Source organism: Balaenoptera ricei, chromosome 3, assembly GCF_028023285.1.
Source record: "Balaenoptera ricei isolate mBalRic1 chromosome 3, mBalRic1.hap2, whole genome shotgun sequence".
Lineage (NCBI taxonomy): Eukaryota > Metazoa > Chordata > Mammalia > Artiodactyla > Balaenopteridae > Balaenoptera > Balaenoptera ricei.
Genome location: NC_082641.1, coordinates 102,380,218 through 102,403,327, shown reverse-complemented (window position 1 = coordinate 102,403,327; position 23,110 = coordinate 102,380,218). Strand labels below are relative to the sequence as shown.

Below are 23,110 nucleotides of genomic sequence, written 5' to 3'. Positions count from 1 at the left end.
TTAACATTTTTCTCCTGTGTTTGCCTAACTGCCTCACAGATATTTACACTCATGGAACCATGTGTTGTCATAGTCAGGAAATGTACTAAGTCTATAGGGCTCTCCTGAGATCATCACTGAAAAATCATCTCTAGGGCCATCTGCTCACCAACTGTGAGTAAAAACACATGCAGATGTGTAGAAAATTACCTTAACTTGGATCCTGTTCCTAGGAATTTCCCCTTCTTGAGGAAAGTGGGCTACTAGAAATAACACCTATGTGTGTTGGTAATTATAAGAATGTAATTTGTATAATTAAGGATGTAAAGAGAACTTGACATAAAAATATTTTTAAATAAGGGGAGAGCCTCAGTTTTATGTTCATCATCTTTAATTTTAGAACAAAAATCCCTTCACAAATCATTTACATGGCTTAATGGAACACATCAGAAGGACAGACTCAATGCAAATACTTAGGTTCTGGCAGGTCAGAGTTGGACTTCAGCTGTGTTGGCACTGAATTAACCCTGAACTACAACCCCAGCCAAGTGACTGGCCATGGGCACCTCCAAGCCTGGATTTCATGTGGTTTAGCAGAATAAGAAAGAAAGAAAGAAAGATGCGGGTAATGATCCAGGAGACTAAAACTGCTCTGGCACCCAGGGTCTTCCTCTCAGTGCTGACGTCACAGCCTTTAAGGAAACATTGCAGGAACAGTGAAGTGGAAAGCCATCCAAATACCGCAGCAAAGAGAAATTCCCCAACTTTCTGCCAGTGTGGGCACCTTAATTAGACTTGAGTTCCTTTTAGATTTGAGATCATTCTTTACTTAATGTGATAGTTGACTGGCTTATAGGTACAGAGGGAGCTTAACAATTGTCATCTGAAACTGACAGATGTGCAAAATGATGTCAAGTTCTGTTCACAGAAAACCTACAGGAAGTTTTCTTTCTGGTCCTCTATAGCCTGTCACCAAATATTTCCTGAATTAAACCAAATTGCTTCGTACGTATGATGTGCTTAATGCATTTTACTGATGTGTTTTTTTGGTTTGCTTTGATTTTGCCTAGATCTTGTTAAAATATCAGATGCTCTTTGGAATATCCTTTGATTATTTTTTATACTAAGCCAAACTGTCTTCACTTAAGGCAAAAACTTAGTGGTATTTCCCCTGCTTCTAATGAAGAGGGAGAAAAGAAACTCTCCTATGGAAAGTCCTGGTCTTCCCAGGCGCAGGGCCCAGGCATCAAGCAGCTCACATGGACCCCGGGCAGAGCGGCCTCTCTGAGATCTTGAGAGATTATGTTTAGTAACAGAGAAGGAGGAGGGGTTCTCACTGTAAAGAGTAAGTTTGAGACTGACAACTTCCTTCCTTCCCTCCTTCCTTCTTTCCTCTTTTCGATAAAGTGCTTGGCATTTGCTGTGAGATGAAATGATGTCTTGATTTTGTTCCTTGTTCTCCACAACTTCCAGTCTCACAGTACAAACGGAAAGTACAAACTTCAATATGATCCTTTCATATGTGCTTTTCCTATGATCTCCTTCACTTTATAAATTCTGCATCCACAGCCTAGGTTAGCTGCTGACAAACCCATGATCTACCTAGAGTATGGGGGATGGAGTCTTTCAGTGGCATTTCAGCCAACCAGATTGTGAGACAAAGCCTGGAGTGAAACTCTCATCTCTTACTGCCAAATCTTCTCCAGGCTTCCTTGTATAGCAATAATCTTGATCTGTCTTGAAAAATCACTTTTCAGCAGAAGATTTTAGAAGCTAGAAAAGGCTTTCCCCTGTTGTGGCCTGGGCCCTAAGAATCTTGCGAAGGCATCCCAGGCCCTGGGTGGGTAGGACAATGTGGGGACTGAGCCAGTTGGGGCATGGGTTGTGTATCTTTACAAGATTCTTTTCTTTCTTTGCAACATTGTTTCAGCCAATACCCATTAGTTGAAGTAGTAAAATTAACCATTGTGGCAAAATCCATTTTTATTGACTAATCTGCAACAAACTTTTTTTGAATGTTTGTTTTATAGGCTTGTAAAAGGATATCCTCATAATATTTACAAATGTCCATGGGATGGATATCCATGAGCTATGGTTGGAAGATTCCCAAAATTCCCTTGGGGTAGTTCAATCCTGAATGATCTGGTTGTATACACTGAAGGATTTAGCTTTCCATTTCCTAGAAGACGTTTAAATCTTGCACTTATAAAATAAGCGTACACTCAGTTCTCCCCTGGCAATATGTTTAACATTTGATAAATTAAAAAAACAAACCCTACAGCATATGGCTATCTTAATATGAGAAGAAGCAGGAGGAACTAAAACAGGCGCAGTGAATCCAATCCAACCAACTCTGGTGTTTCCTTTTTTGTTTTTCCAGATGAAATTAGGTTATGGTCCCCAAAAATACTTTGAGAAAGGAAAAACATACAAGTACCAAAGCCCTTCAAATATTAATCTGATGAATTAAAATTTAGTTAAAATGGCACCTCTATTGGAAACAGGACAAAAACAGGATGTTAAAGAAAAAAAACTGACTGGAGTCAACGAGGTTATACTTAAGTAACACCTTAACATTAATAGAAATCTATTTCCCATTCTGACCCTGAAACCTCTTCAATTAATTACTAAAATCTATTTACACAGCAACAAGATAAAAATCAATCTGATTCCTGGCACTGTATCCATCTGGCTACCCTCTCTAATATAAGGGGCCAGGAGGATTGTCAGTCCTCCTGCATCTCTGATTTTGAAGAGCTCTCTTGCTCAAAGGCACAGGGAATGTGCCATTGCCATCTTCTACATCTAGAACAGTGGTGAAACCAGAATCTGTGAACCCCCAAGGGCCTGGGGGAAATGACAAAGCTCACTGTGCAGACACAGACACCTGCCATAGGGAACTCGAGGACTGTGCTAACCTACCCGGCCCTTAAGGGTGGATTTAGAAAAAGGGCCCCTTGGGGCTATGGCAGCCCCAGAGGGCACAGCTTGGTTGGCGTAGTGCAGGCTGGATTTTTAGACCCCATACAGTGCCCTCAGCCAGATGCCTTTATGCAGTAAATAAGCCCCACCTGTGTACACAGACAAAAATTAAAACTTTTCATTATTAGTTAATATCATAAATTAAACCACAATGGAAAACAGTTAAGAATAATGAATAAAGGTAACTAATTCATGGGGGAGGTGGGTAAAGACGACAGCCTTTTGTGAGCCTCTCCCTCGCCTGGCAGACACCGAGGCAGGCAGGACCCAGACCAGCAGGACTCTGCCACCCCAAGCTGAGCCCAGCCTCAGGCCGAGCACCATGGCAACTGCATGCTACGCCAGCAGGTCCAGAGGGAAAAGCATGGGTAATGAGACTCTGGGAAGACTCCTTGGCTGAGACCAAGAAAGGGGATTCATCTCCTACTGCCTGAATCATTTCCTTTCTTGCTTGATCTTGTCCTACAGAAGGTAAATAGGCTGTTGTCCATGCCCTTTTCTTGTTCCTCCTTAATCAAGGAAAGTCATTATGGCAAATGAAGAAAGAGAGATATAAGAGGGTTGAACAAAAAAGAGTCTATCACACAGATAGTAAAATCTGCTCTGAGATGACCAACCACTCACACAAGCTGGCTCACCCTCCCAAGCCTTTCCATGTCCCACATGGGCTACCAGAAAGCCTCCTTTCCTTTGTATGTCTGGAAAACTCCTACTCATCTTTCAAAACACATCTTAAACATCATCTTCTCCAGATAGCATTGATTACTCCACTTCCATGCTACCCCGAAACACTGTACATACATGCCTTATTGTTTTTCACTTTTGCACCCTTCACCCTATGTGGTAATACTTGCTTATTAATTGGGCTTCCCCATAAACTATGAGGTCTTCAAAGACTAGGGGGCTGAGTTTCATTCACCTTTATATCTCTTGTGTCTAGCAGGGTGCCTAGTACAAAAGAAGATGTTCAATAAATATTTGCTGAATGAATGAACACATATATACATGAATGAATGAATGAGTGAGCGAGTGAATGAACAGACCATCTTGCAGGATTCAGATGTCCACCGTTTTCATGACTGTGCTATATCTAGAAAACATAGTCTCTCGCTCAGGTGCCCTTACCTTGCCAAAGCCCTTGGAATTCCGTTCTCTTTCCACATTCCCTGAATCCTCAAGGACTCAGACATGCCCTATGTTTGGTTTGGTTTTTCTTTTTTTCATTAACATGATAAGTCTGAGATCCGAAGGGCACGCTGAAAAGCTACCAATTGGCTGCTATAATAGATTCAACCCCCCCCCTTAACAAATATAAAAGAGGAGGAAATCGTTCATCAGAATCCTAAAGGGTTCACATTTCCCAAGAGACGATTCATTCAGCTGTCCTCGACTGTGGCCACCTTGCTGATGGTCAGGGAACTTGCTTGCTGATGGCCAGAGAAGGCATTCTGCATGCCTCCTAGCTCAAATTCTAGGAGCACAGACCCGCAGAAACCAGAAAGAATCTTAATTACTTACTCCTACTTCCTGATTTTACTGGTGAGAAAACAGACCACGAAGAACGTCTCACGTCCAAGGTTGCACAGCTCAACCCAGGATCAGTGTATACATTTCCTGACTTCATTTTCCCAGCATCGACCACTAAACAAGCGGGGCCCTTCTGCAGCCTGGACGCTGACTTTCTAAACAGCTTTCTCCACCAGCGGGCTGAGCCAGGCAGTGCTGGGGCCACCTTGTCTACCGGCTCTCGGGAAAGGCTCAGAGAAAGAAGGGGTACAGTGCGAGCCGCTACTTACTTGAAGGGCTTTTCTCCAGTGTGGGTTCGGATGTGGTTGTTGAGCGTGGTGGCCCCGGCAAAGGCACGACCACAGTAGCCACATTTGAAAGGCCGGTCACTGGAGTGAGTGACCACGTGGTTCCTCAGTTCTGAAGGCTGGGAAAAGGACTGGGAGCAGTGGCCGCATTGGTATGGTCTGAAACAAACGAAGACACTGCCTGGTCATTACGTTCCATGTCAGTCAGTAGACGTCAGCATCATGAGGCAAGGGCCAAAACGTTTTGGTGACGTTCTCTCAGTTTCTGGAACAAAGCATAGCGCTGGGGCTGCTAGGTTCTCATTACTATACGTGTTGCCACACGAACAAACTTAACAGAGCTGATGAGACCTGTTCATATTCCCCAAAGAATATTCCTTTCCGGTATTAGCCATACCATTTCAAGAACTCCTATTTCTTGTTTTGAGCCACCCCCGGGCAAATACTGGAGCGTTGAGAGTACAGGCTTGATGAAGCAGAATAGTACAAGAGAAGATATGTAATTGTCTCTCGTAATTCTGTGGCCCTTTAACTTTTCAAAGGGCTTTAACATCAATTATCTAGTTTAATCTTTACAATAATCCTCTCAGGGAAAGCAGATGTTATGATCTTTGTCAGTTCAGAAAAGTGAGGATAAACTGTCCTCCAAGGAAATAAGCTCTTGATGCCAAGGTCACTCTAGGGTGACTGGACCTTATTCTAAGTCCCAGGTAAAGATGCAGGCAAGTCAGCAAGCTGCATGTGTGTTTCAATAGATACTAGACTGTCCTGGGGTCTGTCTGCAGCACATCCCCAACTTGGGGTTGTCTGATAGTGCACAGACCAACACAGGCGTGCACACAGATTTGTTTCTTTGTAAAAGAAATCCTGACTTCTACTTACTCTCTCCCCACCCCAACCTAAACTCATATTTATCCACTGGGTCTTTTTTCGTGAACTTCGGCTCCCCAGTTTAATCTGGTAGCAAGCAATGATTTATAGCAGCACAGAAATGACAGGATGTCACTATGTTTGCAGGAGGAGTACTGGGATGCAAAAGCAAATGGAAGGAAGTTGTGACAAATACCTGATAATTAGCAAGATTATCAGAGCGCATTCTTTTCAGCTCATGAGAAGGAAATCAATTTTTGGTTTTCATAAAATAAATTAAAATTCTGTCCTCTCTACAGAAGTTCTTCTGCTTACTTAAGCAGAATCTGGTGAGTGATATAAAACCTGGGGAGTTTTCCCTATTCGAGGCTATTTCATATCATTCCTTGACAGGGCTCTAATTTGTTTATCAAAATTTTTCTTGAGAAAATTAATAATCTGTCATGAGCGATATCAACAGAGCTCAGGAAGCCTTGGTTTGTGGCTCAGACATTTCTGGCTGCGTTTAGAAAGCCAATGACAAAAGCAGACTTAATTGCTCTACCTTTAGCAAATGCATAAGCTCCAATGACCAGAAACCAAAATGAAGGGCTAGGAAACAATGGTGACCGAGCATGTACAACAATTCAATTACGTGCAAAATAAAGTGTACCCTCTCATTTGTCAAGTGAAGTGCTTAATTGTGGCTACTTGCCTCACTGAACACAAATACGATTATTTTACCAGGCTTCAGCACACTGAGCACTGATTGTAGAATTTTTTAGCTTGATTAATAGTCTGGGATTGGTCAATAACTCAATACTATACAATTTTAATTACTTACATTTAGAAATCTATCTAACTGCTCTCAAACAAGTTTCAAAGAAATATATAAGAGTCCTTGGTAAGGACTTTATCAAACTTGACAAATTGCACATGCATTCTATTACAATCATGAAATAAAGCTTTGAAGCCATTAAAATCATATGTAGATGAAAATATCCTTTTGCCAAATTTATTCTTTGTTGTAACCATTAACCTTAAAGGGGTCCTCAAGAAATCATTCTCTCAGGGGTGAATTTTTTAAATGTATTGAAGATTATAAACAAAATAATATATTAATATATGCTATATCCACTGACAATTGATTTTTCTAATAGTGAAGGACCATTAACATTTATTAGCCTCTGGTTATCTATTTTTAATAGCTATCACAATAAACAATAAGCCACTAAATAAAACCAATTAATCTTTTTTTTTCTAACTCTGCTGTCAAAAGTTGGGGTGATTTATTTCCTATAGTCAGAAGTCATTCCATCCTTTTTATGCTAATAGTCAAGGTGGCAAAGATTTACACACAGAAGAGATGACCACAGAGAGGCTTATGCTGAATTCTTATATCAAGGTAACACCAATGAAAGGCAAATCAGATTATAAAAAATCACCTTGGCCAGTACCAGCCTGAGCGGTATTCGCTAGGTATCCCATGACCTACGGCACAGCTTTTAAAACTTTGCAGAATTCAGCTGACTGAATGGAACAGCCTCGAATGGGTGAGATGGGAGAGGTGAGTTCTGCTTCAGCCTCTGACCCCAATCAGCTGTGGGACTTGACAAGTCGCCCAGCGTCCCTGACTCTCCATCTCCTCATCTCTCTGGTAAGCAGGATGGACTGAACTAGATGCCCTCTCGCATCCCATCATGTTCTGCTCCTGCTTTCAGATAATCAACAAGCACGTGCCACCTAAGGATCTGTCCAAGACATGGCCTCACAGTAGACAGCATTGACGATGCGACCTCCCTCCTCCATCGTGTGTACCAGCCAGTGCCCTGCAGGGAGAGCTTTCCACGGTTTTGTGTGTCTAGTCATGCTAACTAGAATATAGACCGTTTAAACTTACTTGGTAAACAGTTGAGAATTCAGAGCAAGAAGAAAATCTAGTACCAAAATATAGGACCCAACTTTAGTTGATCTCAAAAAACAAAGTGATATCCCTTTAAGTCTGGTACCTTAAAGAGTAAGATTTTAGAGCATATGGTCATATTCACCATTGCAGAAACTGATTTCATGTAGAATTTAGAACTAAAATGTGTACTCTATTTGCCACTGTGTTAACAGATTCTCTCTCTCAGCCTAGAAATATATGGAAAGTTAGCCCTCAGAAAATACAGACAAGATACTGCTTTCCCTAGATTTTCAATATTTCCTAAAAATGAATAAAAGGAAATGATCAAAAAGTAATTTTAACATTAATTGTATCCTAGAGTTCATCTAAGGGCATAGGAATATATTCAAGACAGAATGAAATCTTCAAGCCCAAGAGCAGGGCTTACTTAGAAATCATCATCATCACCATAGAATCTCAGACATCACAACTTCTTTTGGGACAACTGACCACAGGATTTAAGACTCTGTATGGATGCTTTTAGTAGCACACCCTGACTCCTCACCTCTCAGATTACAGCTAAAGGGCTTTGGGGGCACAGAATCAGTTGCCATTACTCAGCTTTTTACTGTGATGACTAACATTCCCATTAACTTTTAAAGGTCTGGTCAAAGGGGCAATACCGTGGTGGGGGAGTGGCAGGTACAAACTACTGGGTGTGAGATAGGCTCCAGGATGCATTGTACAACACGGGGAACAGAGCCAATATTTTGTAATAACTGTAAATGGAGTGTAACCTTTAAAAATTGGATATTAAAAAAAAGACTCATAGAATAAAGGGTGGGGTTTGAAAAGTTCTACAAATACTAAAGGGATAAAAAAGTGAAAAAAAGAAAAGAAAAGAAAATATCATCATCGACCAAAAAAAATTAAAAAGTAAGCCTTAATTTATTAAACTTTTGGATACAATCAGTTTCAAATCCCAAGTTCTGCTCCCTTTGATGTGTCATACCAGAAGCAGCCCAGGAGGACTGGCATAGTCAAGTGCTGTGTTCAGCTTCACTCTTTGTAGGATCTCATGTCATTCAGCAGCTAAATGGGACTCTCCTTTCTAAAGCACTTTGATTCTTTCCAAGTCATCATACACACACAGCATTTTATTATTCTCAAAACAAATGCAATGAGCATTCTTCACAAAGAGATAACATTTCGTAACCAGTAAAAGCTTTTGGCGGTTTTTTTTTGTTTTTTGTTTTTTTTAACACTACTTGAGACATCCAGCAGTGCTGTCAATGACGGAAGTGTTCTATATCTACGCTCTCCAATACGGGAACCACTAGCCACAAGCAGCTACTGAGCACTGGAAATGCGGCTAGGGTGACTGAGAAACTGAAGTATTATTTTACTTAACTTTGATTAATTTAAATTTAAATAGCCTTGTGTGGCTTGTTCCAACACAGAAATATCAAGCTTCATGAAAAACTAGAATGTGCTCTGTCCTCAACAATGAAATATTTAAAAAACAGACAAAGCCTGGGTCGATTTAGTTAGCGTATATCAATGCCGGTAGATTTTTAAGCAAAAAGAAAGCAGCAAGACAATTTTGTATGTCCCCTGGCATTCTCTGCAACTGGCGGCTCCTCTGCTAAAGATGACTCCAGTAAAATGTGCAATTCATTTACTTTGAGTCTGTAATTGGTTTGTTGCACACATAGGAAAAGGATGAAACATTTAACAAAATTAAGTGTGGTTTGGTTTAGAATATTATTAATCCTTCTTTGATTTTTCTTTCATGGCATGAAAGCCTCCAGGACAAAAGTTGTTCAGTTGGGCCCACAACTGAACAACAAGCAAGGAATGTCTCCTTGCTCCCCATCAGTCAAGCCCAAGTGCACATCGCCCGAGACTTCATACGGGGCGCTACTTAGGTCACTGCTAGCTGTGTGGAGTGAGAAAAGAACTAAGCTCTATGTAAGGAGAAAAAGATTTCAGGAAAGTGGCTTAACTATGGAGCCGAAACCCTGGGAGAACATGGAAAGAAGGTAACCTTCACACTTGGGGGAGGGGGAAACAATGGAACACGAGAACACTGACACATTCCAAAGAAACTATTATGGTGATGGATTATCTCCAGGCTCCTCCCACCAAACAGCTCCTTCTAGAGTTATCTTCCCCTCTGGTACCACCACACCCAATTATAAACAAGGATACTCAAAACATAAATGTGAACGGCTGACAGTATGCCCAGGAGGCCTAAAGGCAAACTTTCCCCAGGTAGCACAATCAGAAAGTAAGGAAAAGGATGCAAAATAAAGATAAGCACTAAAAAAGACATTCTGCAGAAAATAAAGGAGAACACATTAATCAGAAAATAATCCACTATGATTGAAGGCATTGCTTACCCCTTTCTGGACTCCCCCTGCCCCCAAATGGGACTGCTGAAACTTTCTGTAGTGGAAAAACAGAAGAGAAAAGGGATTTCTAATTCCTGTTTCAGGCACAAGTCAGCCAAGCTGCCCTGGCCCAGGTAATAAGCTTATGCCAAACCTCAAATGTTTATGAGGTCCCTAAGTCCCTCGTCCTTAGTCTAGATCTAGATTCCTACAGCTTCTTCCCTTTGAATTCACTCAGGAAAGAAAAAGTCAGTATTGAGAAAAAAGAAGAAGAGACTTTTGGTTTTGTATGTTTAATATTAACAGAATAAAATAAAGAAATAACAATTCTGTGGCTGCTGGGCCCTCATACGGGTGTATTTTTATCTTGAATGCTAATTCCTACTATGAAAGGTCAAACGGAATTTTCTTCTGCGTTCAATGTAAGTAACACGGTAGTGCAAAATGGTAATGCTGACAACCCCGGGTACCCTCGGACCTCCTTCCTTTATATCGAGGCATAGACTCACTGATGGTCCCTCACATGCAAAAGCTCACAAATAAAGACACACACAGTCTCTTTCATGAAGGTTCAAATGTCTTGGGTTTCATGGCCAAATATTCAGTGTGTTGAGTGAAAAATCTTTTGGACCTAAGATTTGGGGGCCTGTTTCAAATTTGGACGTGTTTGAAACTCTAACCTGTTTACTTTCTGACTTTGTCTTCTGTGTCTCCCTTTCTTGCCTCTAGTTCTAGCAAGATTTTCCTATCAAAATAAAACGTTTGAGTTTTTCAAATAGAAGGGAAATGGTTTCTCACTGGCAGGTTCTAAGCTTTTTCACTGTATATGGCTGAATGGGCACAAACTGCCAAAGACTAAAAGCCACCTAATTTATGGAGTCAATCACTAAAGAAAATATGTATATTCAGCAGCTGTAACTCTCCACATGGAAAATAAGAGGAAAGACTCCGAATTTCACAACCGTGCACAAATTGATGTTCCATTTTAGTTCTGCATATTTCTCCTCTTTAGCAATTCACCTGTGTGGTTAAGAATTAGGGAGAGTATCTTCTACTTCAAAACTTGCCGGTACCAGGAGAGCATGCTAGGTTCTAGAACACCATACAGAACCTATATGCTGAAAGCAAATTATGTATCTCAATGAAATTATGTATCTCAATGAAACTAGTGGGTCAAAGAGACTGGGCATCTCTATTTCCCTTATCTCCAATAATCATCTCAGATGTGATGGAGTAATTCAAGCATCTCCCCATTACTAGTAAGAAACATTGTACTTTCTTACTTTGCCTATAAAGGGACTAATTCTTTGAACTCATAATTCTTAGTTTTAACTTATTCATGAATGATGGTGAATCATACCACCTCTCAAGTCTTCACCAACAAAGCACAGGGAAGAGAGAAGTAGGAACCCACTGCTTTAATAATTTGATTTCCACCCTGGTGATCTACCTGAATATCAAGCACATTACTTCACCTCATCTGGGAACCTGGCCAAACGACACCTGGGCATCTGCATCAAATAAGCCCACCAGGGTCTCGCACTGGATGGGAGCCTCAAGCCACTTGGATTTTTGCCAGTAACTCTAGATTAGCTTGGAATCAGCGATGACCTAACAGTCTCTCGTGGAAGTCTATTTTGTGCATGTAAGTTTTCTAATTTGTATGGCACTTTTCTGACAGATTACATAGATGCTTTACAAATTCTGACACTATTATTTGACAGAACAGACTTCACAGGGACTTAAACCATAATCCACATAGGGTTTTCAAAGCGTAACTGGCGTCAGACAAAACAGTCTGTTTTGCTAACTTTCTATTTACCAAGACATATTTTCACTGTTTTATATGACATTCAGCATGAAAACTGTATCATACCCAAAGCTAAGCTTTCAGTTCCTGTATCCAGAAACTTTCAACTATCGTTTCATCTTACCTTGTATATTCAGTTATTACGACCACAATGAACCTGTGCATATAACAGATCCATACACCTAAACTCATTCAATTCAAAAAGCAAGTTTATAATAACAAGATTTTAATGCATTTTTATATTTAAAAATAAAATATAAAAATAAAATGCTTTGCAAACTCTGAATAGATGTATCTTGAGGCTATCTGTATACTTGCAAGGAAGGCAGACTTTAAAAAAAAAACCCTGTTGGAGTAAGGAAAACATTTTCAAAACTTTTGTGTCCCCTCTAAAGCCAGTAGTACTAAGATATGCAGAAGTCTGTGGACATTTTCACCAGGGGGCTCTCCTATTGAAGGTAAAAGATTATAAAGACACAGCTGCCTTAACAGCTGTAATACAAATGCTTCAACATCAGTCAGTCACAGCAATGCTTGATGCCAAGCAAGTGGTTTCTAGAATGGCACAAATAAAAATATATACACATGTAAATGTGCACATGTACCCTAAAATGGATCATTATTATTTCTGAAAAGATTCACCCCCTCTCCATCACACTTCTATCCTCCCTGCCTGCTTGGGTTCGGGTACACTGTCGTATCCTGCAGAGCTGGGAGGGGAGAGTTGGGTGTGTATCATAAGGCAAGGAGAGCTGAGTGGCTTAAGGTTAATCATCGGTGGCCAAATTAAGAAAATAATTCCGGAGTCCTGCTTTCGAGTCTCCTATCCTACTTCCAAAATTTACTTTCTGCTTTTATATTCAAAATATTCTTAGATATTTGGGGTTTAATCAAATTTTCATAGGATGTGAAGGGGAGATAAAACACTGTCCTTTCTTACTGAATTAATTTGATTTTTGTCTTTTGCACTCCCAGCTATCAAGACTGTCGAATAAACCAGTTTTGATTCATAAATAATAGTTCCATTATATCTACTGTGCCACTTGTCAGAGTACCTGAAATTTTAATTCACTTGTTCAGCTAAATTTCATCCTCAGTTCATGGCCATAAAATTCTTTATTGACAAACTTTCAAAGCAACTTTGACTCTGAGGTATCTAGTCAACATTTTTCTTCTGTGTGGATATTAGTTTATTGAATAAGTGGCATCTGTTTTCCTCCACATCACTAGCAGAGTAGGTATTTCCTTTTGACAGCTTTGCAGGATTTATGGGTTTGCATGCTCTGAAGAAAAATAGTACTAAGCAAAAAATTCCAATTCATTACCTCTTAGTACTTAATTAAGTTCATACCCACGGCACACTGGAGGTGAACCCTGAGACGACTGAACAGCAGCAGAGCGGCCAGCTATATTATCTTTGGAAGACAGAGAGGATTCTAATTATCCTGACCTCATTTTTCCATCTATGATATTCATCAATGTGCCTTCTATTTTGCCTCCCGTCAGACCCGGGCAGAGCTGTTTGGAAAGCGACAGCAGATCCCTTTCTGCAGCCACTGTTCATGCAGCCCTTCTACACAATAAAGCCAAAGAGGGGCCCAACATTACTCTCTGACCTTCCAGAATGCAGACCTCTGATCACAGAGTTTTCCCCGAGGTGTGACTGGAGGAGGCGACAGGAAGGCAAGCAGTGAGTCTCAGAAGCAAACACAGCCGGCGAGCAACGAGAGGTGGGGTTACCTGTCGGGGTTCTGTGTGCACACGTGCATCTGTAACAGGATCCTCTGTGTGAAAGTCTTAAAGCACTGCCCGCACTTCCAAAGATGCCAGTCACTGAACTCCGAGTGCAGCTGGCTGGTGGAGGTCGGGCTTGCAAGGACTCGCTGGTTTTTCACGTTGATTTGATTAAATCCTGATTCCATGGGCCCAGACTTATCCAGGAGGGAGAAGTTCCTGCCGCACGGAGTCTGTGGGAAGACGACGGAGCGCTGCTGGGCGGCAGGGGAGAGTTTGCTGCTCTTGTTGAAGGGCTGCAGGGGGTCCTGTCTGCACATGGCTTCCATGACCGTCGAGGGGACATTTACTGGGAGAACAGCAAGGAGTTGAGAAGATCAGTTTTATTAGCCCTTCAAATAAGCATGATAACACACACTTCTAAAAAATTCCTATAAGTCAACAGTTTAAAAATTGGTTTTTCTGGACTCAGAATGGACATAGAGCAGACAATTTGATTTAAGGGGGCAAGCACAATTACCACAAATGAACTCATTCAATGCCTATATTTATTAAGTACCTATTTTCTGCTTGAGATTTTTCATACATGGTCTTTGCCCTCACAGAGCTCACTTATGACTTGAGATAAAATGACTCCATAACGAGGCTCCACGCTGCAGCCTAGATTTGGGGGTTCTCAGACGGGAGGTACAGCAAGAGACAGGGAGAGAAAGGTGGGGCTCCCCAGAGAGGGTGGCCTTGAGCAGAGAAGGTAGATTCAGGCCTTCAGGATTTCAGGCCTTCCATCCAACCCTGTCAGCACAAAACAGGTTTTCAAGAAAAACTGGCTGAAGAGATGAAGGCAACCCTATGAAAGACGCCTGGAGACAGAAGTCTGGCACGCTGGTGGGATGGCACGGGAATCGAGCTGACCGAGCACAGCATGGGCTTTCGGGGAGCAGATCTCAGAGGGCCTTTAATGTCCAAATAAATAAACAGAAGACTTCAGGCCTAAGAAATAGACACTGACCGTTTCTGACCAGAGGAACAGCAAGAAAAGAATCAGTGTTCAGGAAGGGCCCGAGTGAGGCACGATGCACAGACAGGGTGCAGTGTGTAAGGTAAGAGTGGGAGGCGACAGAGTGTGCAATCTTGGAGCGTGGTGCTTGACACTCGGGCTTTGGAATCAGAAAGATCTATGTTCAAATCCTGACTCTGCCTTTTATCAGCTTGGTGACCTTAGGCAAGTTATGCAATCTCCCTGTGCCTTTGTTTCCTCATCTGTAAAATGAGGACAATGGAAGTAATCATCTTAACAGTAATAGCAGCATGGCTTAGCGGTCGAGATGGCCTAAATTTAAACTCCACTATTCACAGCTGTCCCTTGGTATCCAATGGGGGTTGGTTCCAGGACCCTCGCAGATACCAAAATCTGTAGATGCTCAAGTCCCCTATATAAAATGGCACGGTATTTGCATATAATCTACTCATATCTTGCCGGATACTTTAAATCATCTCTAGATCAGTTATAATACCTAATACCACGTAAATGCTATGTAAATAGTTGCCAGCATGCAGCAAATTCAAGTTTTGCTTTGTGGCACTTTCTGGAATTTTTTTCCCAAATATTTTCCATCTGTGGTTGGTTGAATCTGCGGATGCAGACCCTTGCATACAGAAGGCTGACTGTAATACCTTTGTGACTGTGGGCAAATATAGAACATCTGAATCCACAATTTAGTCCTTGGTAAAATGTAAAGTGGTTACTGGAAGGATTGGGTGCGATAATGCATAGACAGCTGCTTGTAAATGCTATGGTTGCCACTCGGTAGATGTTGAGCTCTAGGAGTCCTGGCTTCCTTATCTTTAAACCCCCTTTTATGAGGTTTAAATGAGATACTGAAAGTACTCATCACAGGGCCTACCATCAACAACAGCCACCGTTCTTATTCTAGAAGAAGAGTCTGGAATGAAGGGAGATGGATTCAAGCACGGGTGGTGGCAGTGGGAGTGGGGAAAGAATTAAAAGAAACATTTTTGAGGAGGGAACCCTAATATACTTGAAATTTTTCTTTCTTTCTTTTTTTTAAGTTGTCATTGTGTTAATAATATATATCATGTATTCACTGGTCAACCCACAGGTTCAGAGGTAATTAGAACCTAATATGCTTAAAAACTGTTATTCTTTTTTTAAGTAACCACTCTGTCAATAAAATGTCTTTCTTGGTATTTCAGAGATCACAGAGATGAAAGGTTACAGGGTGGTCAAGAGAAGGAAATTAGAGACCAAGAAGTTTAAAAAGGATGACTGGCAAAAAGGTTAGTGATGGGAAGTAAACTATGGCTGTTGGCCACTAGTTCAAGGCCACGTGGAGGAAATACATGAACTGGGAGCTCTCATTCGTCCGACACGGACCATCTCTGAGAGTCCTACGAAGCACAAAGACTCAGGCGTCCTCAACTATAAAAAGAGAGTGGTAGGGGACCATGACCGCCAGGAGGCTCCACGCTTGAGTGGACAGGTAGACACCACGTGTGGAGGTTAATGGGTCGCCACTAAGGACTCTTCATCTCTGAGTGTTCTACATAATCACATGTATTTGATGAATCCAGCAAAAGGAATAGCTCATCCTACAGGGTTCTGTTGGCCTGGCCCATCCTGTCTTAGGAAGGAGAAATAAAACAAGAGACTCACAGACCAGGGGAGAGCCTAGAGTTTGTCTAGTTGGCAGTTCTTTACCCTGAATGCATATTAGACTCACAGGGGAGATTTTTTTTTAGATACCAGAATCTCTTGGTAGGGCCTAGGCGTCTGAATTTTTTAAAAATTCCCCAAGTACTTCTAATACACAATCAGAGATGAGAACCACTGATCTAATCCTACCCTCTCTTATTACCAAAAAAAGAAAGAAGGAAAAAAATGCTACAGACCAAGCAGGTCTAATAATTTGCCCATGGTCATACATTCGGTTAAGGATACCGCTAAGTTGGAAGCTTTAGCTTTCTGATTTCCAAGGCACTTTTTTCTGACCACACTCCTATTCTGTGTCTGCTCAATAGCTGTGTTGCAAAAAAAAAGGACATTTTACAGCTAGTACAGAGCTCTGTGTGTGTGTGTATATATATACCCAAGCATAAACATATGTTATATATGTACCTATATACACATGCATAGACATATTTATGTATATATTTCACATATAAAATTTATGTATAATTTCAACTTCTGGGACAAAAGTGTATAACCAATATGAAATGTGTGCACACATTTCAGACTCTCAAAAAATCTTTGTACACAGACTGTGACTTTTAAAATACATACTGAAAGAAAAGGAGAAATGTTTTATGTTTTGGCTCTTTCTTAATTAAAAAAAAAAAAAAACAGCAGCATTGTCAGAGATTAGGGTAAAATTCATCTTATTTAGCCTGTTTATAACTAATCCAGAAGAGACAAAGCACAGGGAAACCCGCAAGTCTTCAGGCAACACTAAGCTCTTGCGGACTGGGAAGGCCAGACTAGCAGGAAGGAAGGCGGGGTGCGGAGACTGTGGAATGAAGATGTCATCAACATGCAAGAGAGCAGGAAAAGCAGCCAGAAGCTCACTGCTGGAAAGAGGAATATGATGCCTCTGGGGGAAATCATACAAATAATACTCTAAGTATAGATTATAAATGCTGACTTCTCGCTTAAGCTCCTAGAAAGTAACCCAATAAATTCATTTTGAAAAATTGTTAAGGTCGCACCACCTTTCTATTAAACAAAAGAATGTGTGGGCCAATGGATTTTTCTAAGTTTAATAATCAATGTCAAAATAGTAATAAAGAAAAGTTTATACCAGTTTGTGTAATGATTTGGGATAAACGGGATCTGAGTTAATGATAATAATAGCATTTAGGTAATAAGAGTTGGGATGGTTACTCTCTGTCTTATTTCATCCTATGGGACACCTCAAAACAAACATACTATGTTTTCAAGATATAGAAGCAACACCTGCACTCTATATTCTGCTTTTGGCATGATCTTTTCTTGTACTTGTGAATAAATTCAATCCCGCTGAATGAAATGAGCATATAATTTAGAGAGGAAATAAAAAAAGTAAGGCTAGGAATGGATAAGTTTCATGAAAGGAGCCATATTTGCTCTCAAAGCTGTCCTGCAGAGCTCCTGCACACTTCCACAGGACCCTAGAGGTCTAGATACAAAGTACACTTTTTTAAGCAGGACTTAAAAGGACACAGAGGATCATTCTTCCTAATACCAGTCTGACTGGCCCAACAAACAAAAGTATTAACAAAACACAGGGAATTATAAGATGAAAAGAAATGAATGGAAAACACTATGTTATCCCAAGCCATGACAGTCCAGACCACTGCAAAAGGCCCAGAAACGACTAAGGCAATTCCCCAAAAGGATGAAGGGGTTTCTACACGAAGACATAGTGAGCAAGTAAAATCTCTTCAGTCTATAAGACAAAGGTTAAGGGAAAGAGGGCAAACTTTCAAAGCCCTAAAGGATTTAGTCAGGAAAGAACATGAACGCATCAAATCCTGCAAAATTAAACCCCTGAGAGGACGCAATGCAGGATCTATACAACAAAGTCCTACTTTACACCCTCATCCATTCATTCAGTCCACAAGTGCTTACAGAGCATCAGTGACAAGCCTGACATGGCTGGCACTGAGGATACAGGGGAACAAGAGAGCCACAGCCCCGGCTCTCAGGCCACATAAACTGTAGTGACAGAGACAGATATTATACAAATGTCCTTACAGGTGAATATTTACTCGGTTTCATCAAATCTAAAATTCCATTGATTGCAAGCCACACCGTTAATTGTAAGTCACTGATCATTATAACACACTTACCAGGTTCAGAAAGATTAAAATGTGAAAAATATATGAATTTTAGAATTGACGATATACAGTTGCTACAAGTGTAATAAGTGCTATGACAGAGAAGAAAGGAGGCCAAGAAAATGTCTAACAGGGATGGCTAAACTTAAGGTGGGAATGACGGCTTCCCTGAGGCAGTGACCTTGAATGTGAGTCCTGAAGGGTACACAGCATCAGACAGGTGCAAAGGGAGGAAAAAGGTGATGAGAGGAGATGACACGTTGGCAGCTGTGCCACTGGGTCTGCATGACATGCTGAGGTGAGGAGCTCAGGGCATGGAAGGAATGGAAAGCAGACTCATGTGGCCAGAGAACGAGGCAGAGACGGGCTGTAGCTGAGGCTGGAGAAGAAGGCAGCACAATTTCCAGTGCCCATGGCGGCAGGGCACATAGCAGAAATAAGTGCTGGGAGGCAGGTTAACACAACAGAGGATGGTGGGGTCTTCAGCAAACTAAATAGGGCATGGCCAGCGTAAAGATGTTTGAATTCGAATTTTGCAAAACACTATGTGAGCCATAAAAAAACATTTCTGGAAACTATATGTAGCCCATGGGCTATCATATTAAAGAACCAGGGATTGATTATAAGAGTAATGGCTAGCCAAAAAAGGGTTTTAAGCTAGGGTATAAGGTTATTAGATTTATGCTTTAAATGCATCATCACTCTGTATCATTAAATGAAAAAGCGAGGTGCAGAACAAAGAATATATAGTATGCTGCTATTTGCATACAAGGGGAGGGGTAGAGTGAGAGCCAGAGAAAGAGAGGGAGAATATGCCCAAATGAGAGAATGGGCAAAAAATACATCTGGAAGGACACCTAAGAATGTTTCAACTGATTGCCTTTTGGAAGAAGAATTATATGCCCATATTACTTTCTGGATTTTGATCTATGGAACCGAGCTACCTATTAACAAAACAAGTGAATAAGCTGAAACAATAAAATCAACAAATCAGTGAATTTTCACTTTGGCTGCTGTGATACTAAAAGGGAAAATGTGACATGCAGGTGGCTACCGCAGGGGTCCAGGCCAAAGCTGATGGTGAGGCTGATCGGGAGGTGGCAGCAGAAATGAAAAGAAACTCATTTAAGAATACACAATCAACAGGGATTTATGAATGACTGGATAGAAGGGGTAAGAAAGAACAAGGCATCAAGGTTTCTAGAAAGAACAATTGGATGAATGGGAGTGAGAGGTACTGAACTGGGGGAGAGGCAGCTTGCAGGACAGAGTAGGATGGTTTCACTTTACCATGTTTAGTTTGAGACGCCTGTGAGACAGGCAAGTTCAGGTGGGAATTCGACAGGTGGACAAGAGCCTGGGCTCCGGTGAGAGGTCTGGGTTGGCAGTATAAATCCGGGAGCACCTTTCAGCCCTCTACACCCCCAGAAATGGGGGAATGAGGGCCTGAATCCTAAAGCAAGGCTGGGATCAAGGAGCCCAAGAGGTCAAATCTCTCATGACAACAGGTTTCCTTGTGTCTTTCGCCACTTCCTTCTGTCAAGGTGTTTTCAGTGGCTGTTGCTTTGACTCCTGTGCAGATACCAAGACATCCCTCTGGGGTGACTTCTCCTCTGTTTGCTCTAGGACCCTACAGGTTCCTCCAGTTCTGAGCCAAGTTTTATATTACTTCTTGGCCCAGGGTTTCCACAGCTGGCAGGTAATGCAAAATCCAACCCTGTACCCTCCCATAGCTGGGGCTGGTTTTTTGGAGCATGACATACAGTTTTTTTCACCAATGGCCTATTGGCTTGAGGGTAGCACATTTCTAGTCCCATTAAGGGACAAAACAGTGACTTCTGGTTCTTGGATTTATGTGAGGATCCAGTCCCAGCTGCTCACTGTGTACAAGGAGCCTAGAACCGGGCCCCTCCCAACTGCAGTAAGACTGGGCCTAACACCCACCTAGCCCAGGCTCACTGCTACGGACATCTCACATGGCACCTGCGTTAGGTTTGGTGTTGTAGTTTTTGCTTACGTGCCTTCTCCTACACGGAGTTCCTTGAGGACAGGGTCTGAGGTTTTGTACCCCATCACAATGCTTCCCACAGGGCCTTGCACACAGATGTTCTCATTGGACTGAACTATACTGTAATCGCCTCAATGTTCATAAGTAGAAGGCTTGAGCAGGGCCTTTCTATCCGGGGCCTAGTTCCTTATTGTTGGTGGGATGGTGGGGTCAGGGCGCCGTGCAGAGGTGCCCATTTTTATTTTCTGCTCATTAAAATCAAAGGAAAAAGGCAGGCCTCTTGCGGGCAGAGTTTACTCCAGTGCAGCAAACCTCTGCGCTGCCATCAAGTGTCACATTCTGCTACCTCAGCTTCACATGCCAAGACAGAAAAAGCAGCAGGAAGACGTGTTTAACATTTATTCCCAGGTTTCTTTTTTCAATTTCCTCTGAAATGAATATGAATACACTATGGTCTTTACACTCTGCAGGAGCTAATCCCCCACTGGAAGCTTTGGGGAACCTCATTCCTTCTTGCGGATACAATCTGTCGACACAGGCGTTCCTTCAGGCTCTTCTGAAAGGCCCATAGTGGACAGAGCTGTGCTCTCTTTGGAGCTCTATTACACTTATAACTATGGGGTTTTTTTGTTTTTTTTTTTAAGAAAATAACATAGGAATTGCTTCCAGAACCCAAATGCCTGTGTGAAACGCTGCCTTCTCTTTGAGGCAAGGCTGCTTTCAATGGCTCCTCCAGGCAGTGAGTGTGCCCCACTGCTTCGTGGCCGCTGCCAGAGGGCCCAGTGACTGAAGCCTGAACCCGCCCACATGCTCAATAGGAAATGTGTACTTTCGACGTTGAAAGAACCATGAGAAGAAAATGATATTTTTATAAATGAAAGTGCTTAATAAGTATTATTCACTAAGTAAAATCATATTTTCCTTGAATGTCTTGGACCATGTATCAATTTCATTAACCAAGAAAAAAATCTAGCTGAACTATGTACCCCTTCTAGTAATGGCAACAAAATTCTCAATATGTATCCAGTGAGCACGTATTAATTGTTTACTGTGTGCATAGCACTATAAGGAGGCTCTGTGGAAGCATTCTGTCAAATAAGTCTTTGATCTCAAGAAGCTTCTTTTTAGGGTACCTAATTTATTTTGTGGCTAACTCGGTAGGATAAAAATTGCCTTCAAACTGCTAATCCCATTGAGATGATTTCAATTACTCAGGGTTGCAGAAGGCTATCTGTTAAATTATCTGTCCATGCCCTTTCACACATTTGTGCTTTTAAATCACACAGAGTATTTTCTCAGTACAGAATAAGGATCCCTCATTATAAAGCATCCCTAGGTCTCTCCGTGAATCATATGGAATGACAATCCATCTTCGAGTTAGAGTCAAAGTCATATATCTCCCCCCACACCATCTGATGAAGCTTTCCGCTGGTTTCCTGGGTGGCCAATCACATGACAGATATATGACTTTGAGACAAGAACTGAAATAAAATTCCTGTAATACCCTTAGGGGGGAGGGGGATGGTCACTGCTGAGCACTTTAGTCAATGACTTAATTCCCTTTAAACTTCCCTCCACCCTTACTTAGAGTTCTGAACTCAACCCAAAAGAGCTGCATAGTTTACCTACTGAATCCATAATACTTCGAGGTGCGTTAGCTTTGTGAATTTTCTTCCAAGGATTTCAGGTGCTAAATGATACATAACATGTGCCCCAGGAGAGTTTATTCAATACTCTAATCAGCAACCTCAAGAATGCTTCACACAGGTTGGACAATGGGAGAAAGAAGGCCTCAGAAGCAAAGCACCTGGTGTTGCCAGAAAGTACATTTTTGATGGCACTATCACACTGAAACTGGAGACCAGCTGGTACACTCTTAGACACCATCGTCAGGTGGCTGTGAATGGCACATACAACCCCCAATCCTCCAGCCCAGCCCCTAAATCCCTCTCGTCCATGTAATAGCATCATGAGGTGGAAGCAATGTCGTAGATGTGAGACCTCCACCCCAGAGATACACATTCCCTGAGCAGTCGTTCCACAGTTCCCATGTCTGACTCATAACTCAGTAAATGGCTATTCCATCCATCCAGCTCCTCAGACCAAAGCCCTGGAGTTATCTTTGACTCCTTTCTCTCACTCAGCATCCAATGTGTCAGCAAATGCTGTTGACTTTACTTTCAAAATATATCCAGAATCCAACCACTTCTCACCACCTCCACCACTTTTACACTGGTCCAAACCACGATTACCTCCCCCCACCGAATTCCAGCAAGAGCCTCTAACTGGATCCTGCTCCATCCTCACCCTCACTGTCAGGTCCCCACTCAGTAGCCAGAGTAATCCTGTTACAACTTCACTCAGATCATATCACTCTTCTGCTCAAAACTCTGCAATACCCCCTTTGTCCAATGCACACAGAGTAAAAGCCAGGGTCCTGACAGTGACCTCCTGGGCCCTACAAGATTCCTGCCCCCAAATCTAAGGTAACTCCTCCCCACTTCAACCAATACACTCCAACCAACACACCTATGTCAATCTTTGTGATGCTCTTCCGACAGTCCAGTAGCATTTCCATCTTGGGTCTTTACACTTGGAGTCCAGCTGCCTGCAACACTCTGTTCCCAAAGAACACATGGCCTGTTCCTTCATCTCCTTAAGTCTTTGCCCAACGGCCATCTTCCTAGTAGGGCCCACCCCGATCATCTCTAAAATTGCAACTCCCAACTCCTGGCACTCCTCACCCCTTCTCTGCTTTGTTAACGCTATGACACTTATCATCACCTGACAAACTATTTATTTACTCATATACAGGTTGATAAT

At 41.8% G+C, this 23,110-nt stretch overlaps 1 protein-coding gene across 1 annotated transcript in view; it reads right to left on the bottom strand.

The window, feature by feature from the left end:
- The window catches only part of PRDM6 (PR/SET domain 6), a 97,724-nt gene that overhangs the window by 2,678 nt on the left and 71,936 nt on the right, over positions 1-23,110 (bottom strand). The window contains exons 5-6 of the mRNA XM_059919437.1: positions 13,453-13,795; positions 4,758-4,934 (exon numbers count right to left, since the gene is read on the bottom strand). Of these exons, the coding sequence (XP_059775420.1) occupies positions 4,758-4,934; positions 13,453-13,795 (520 nt within the window). The remainder of the gene's footprint in view (positions 1-4,757; positions 4,935-13,452; positions 13,796-23,110) is intronic.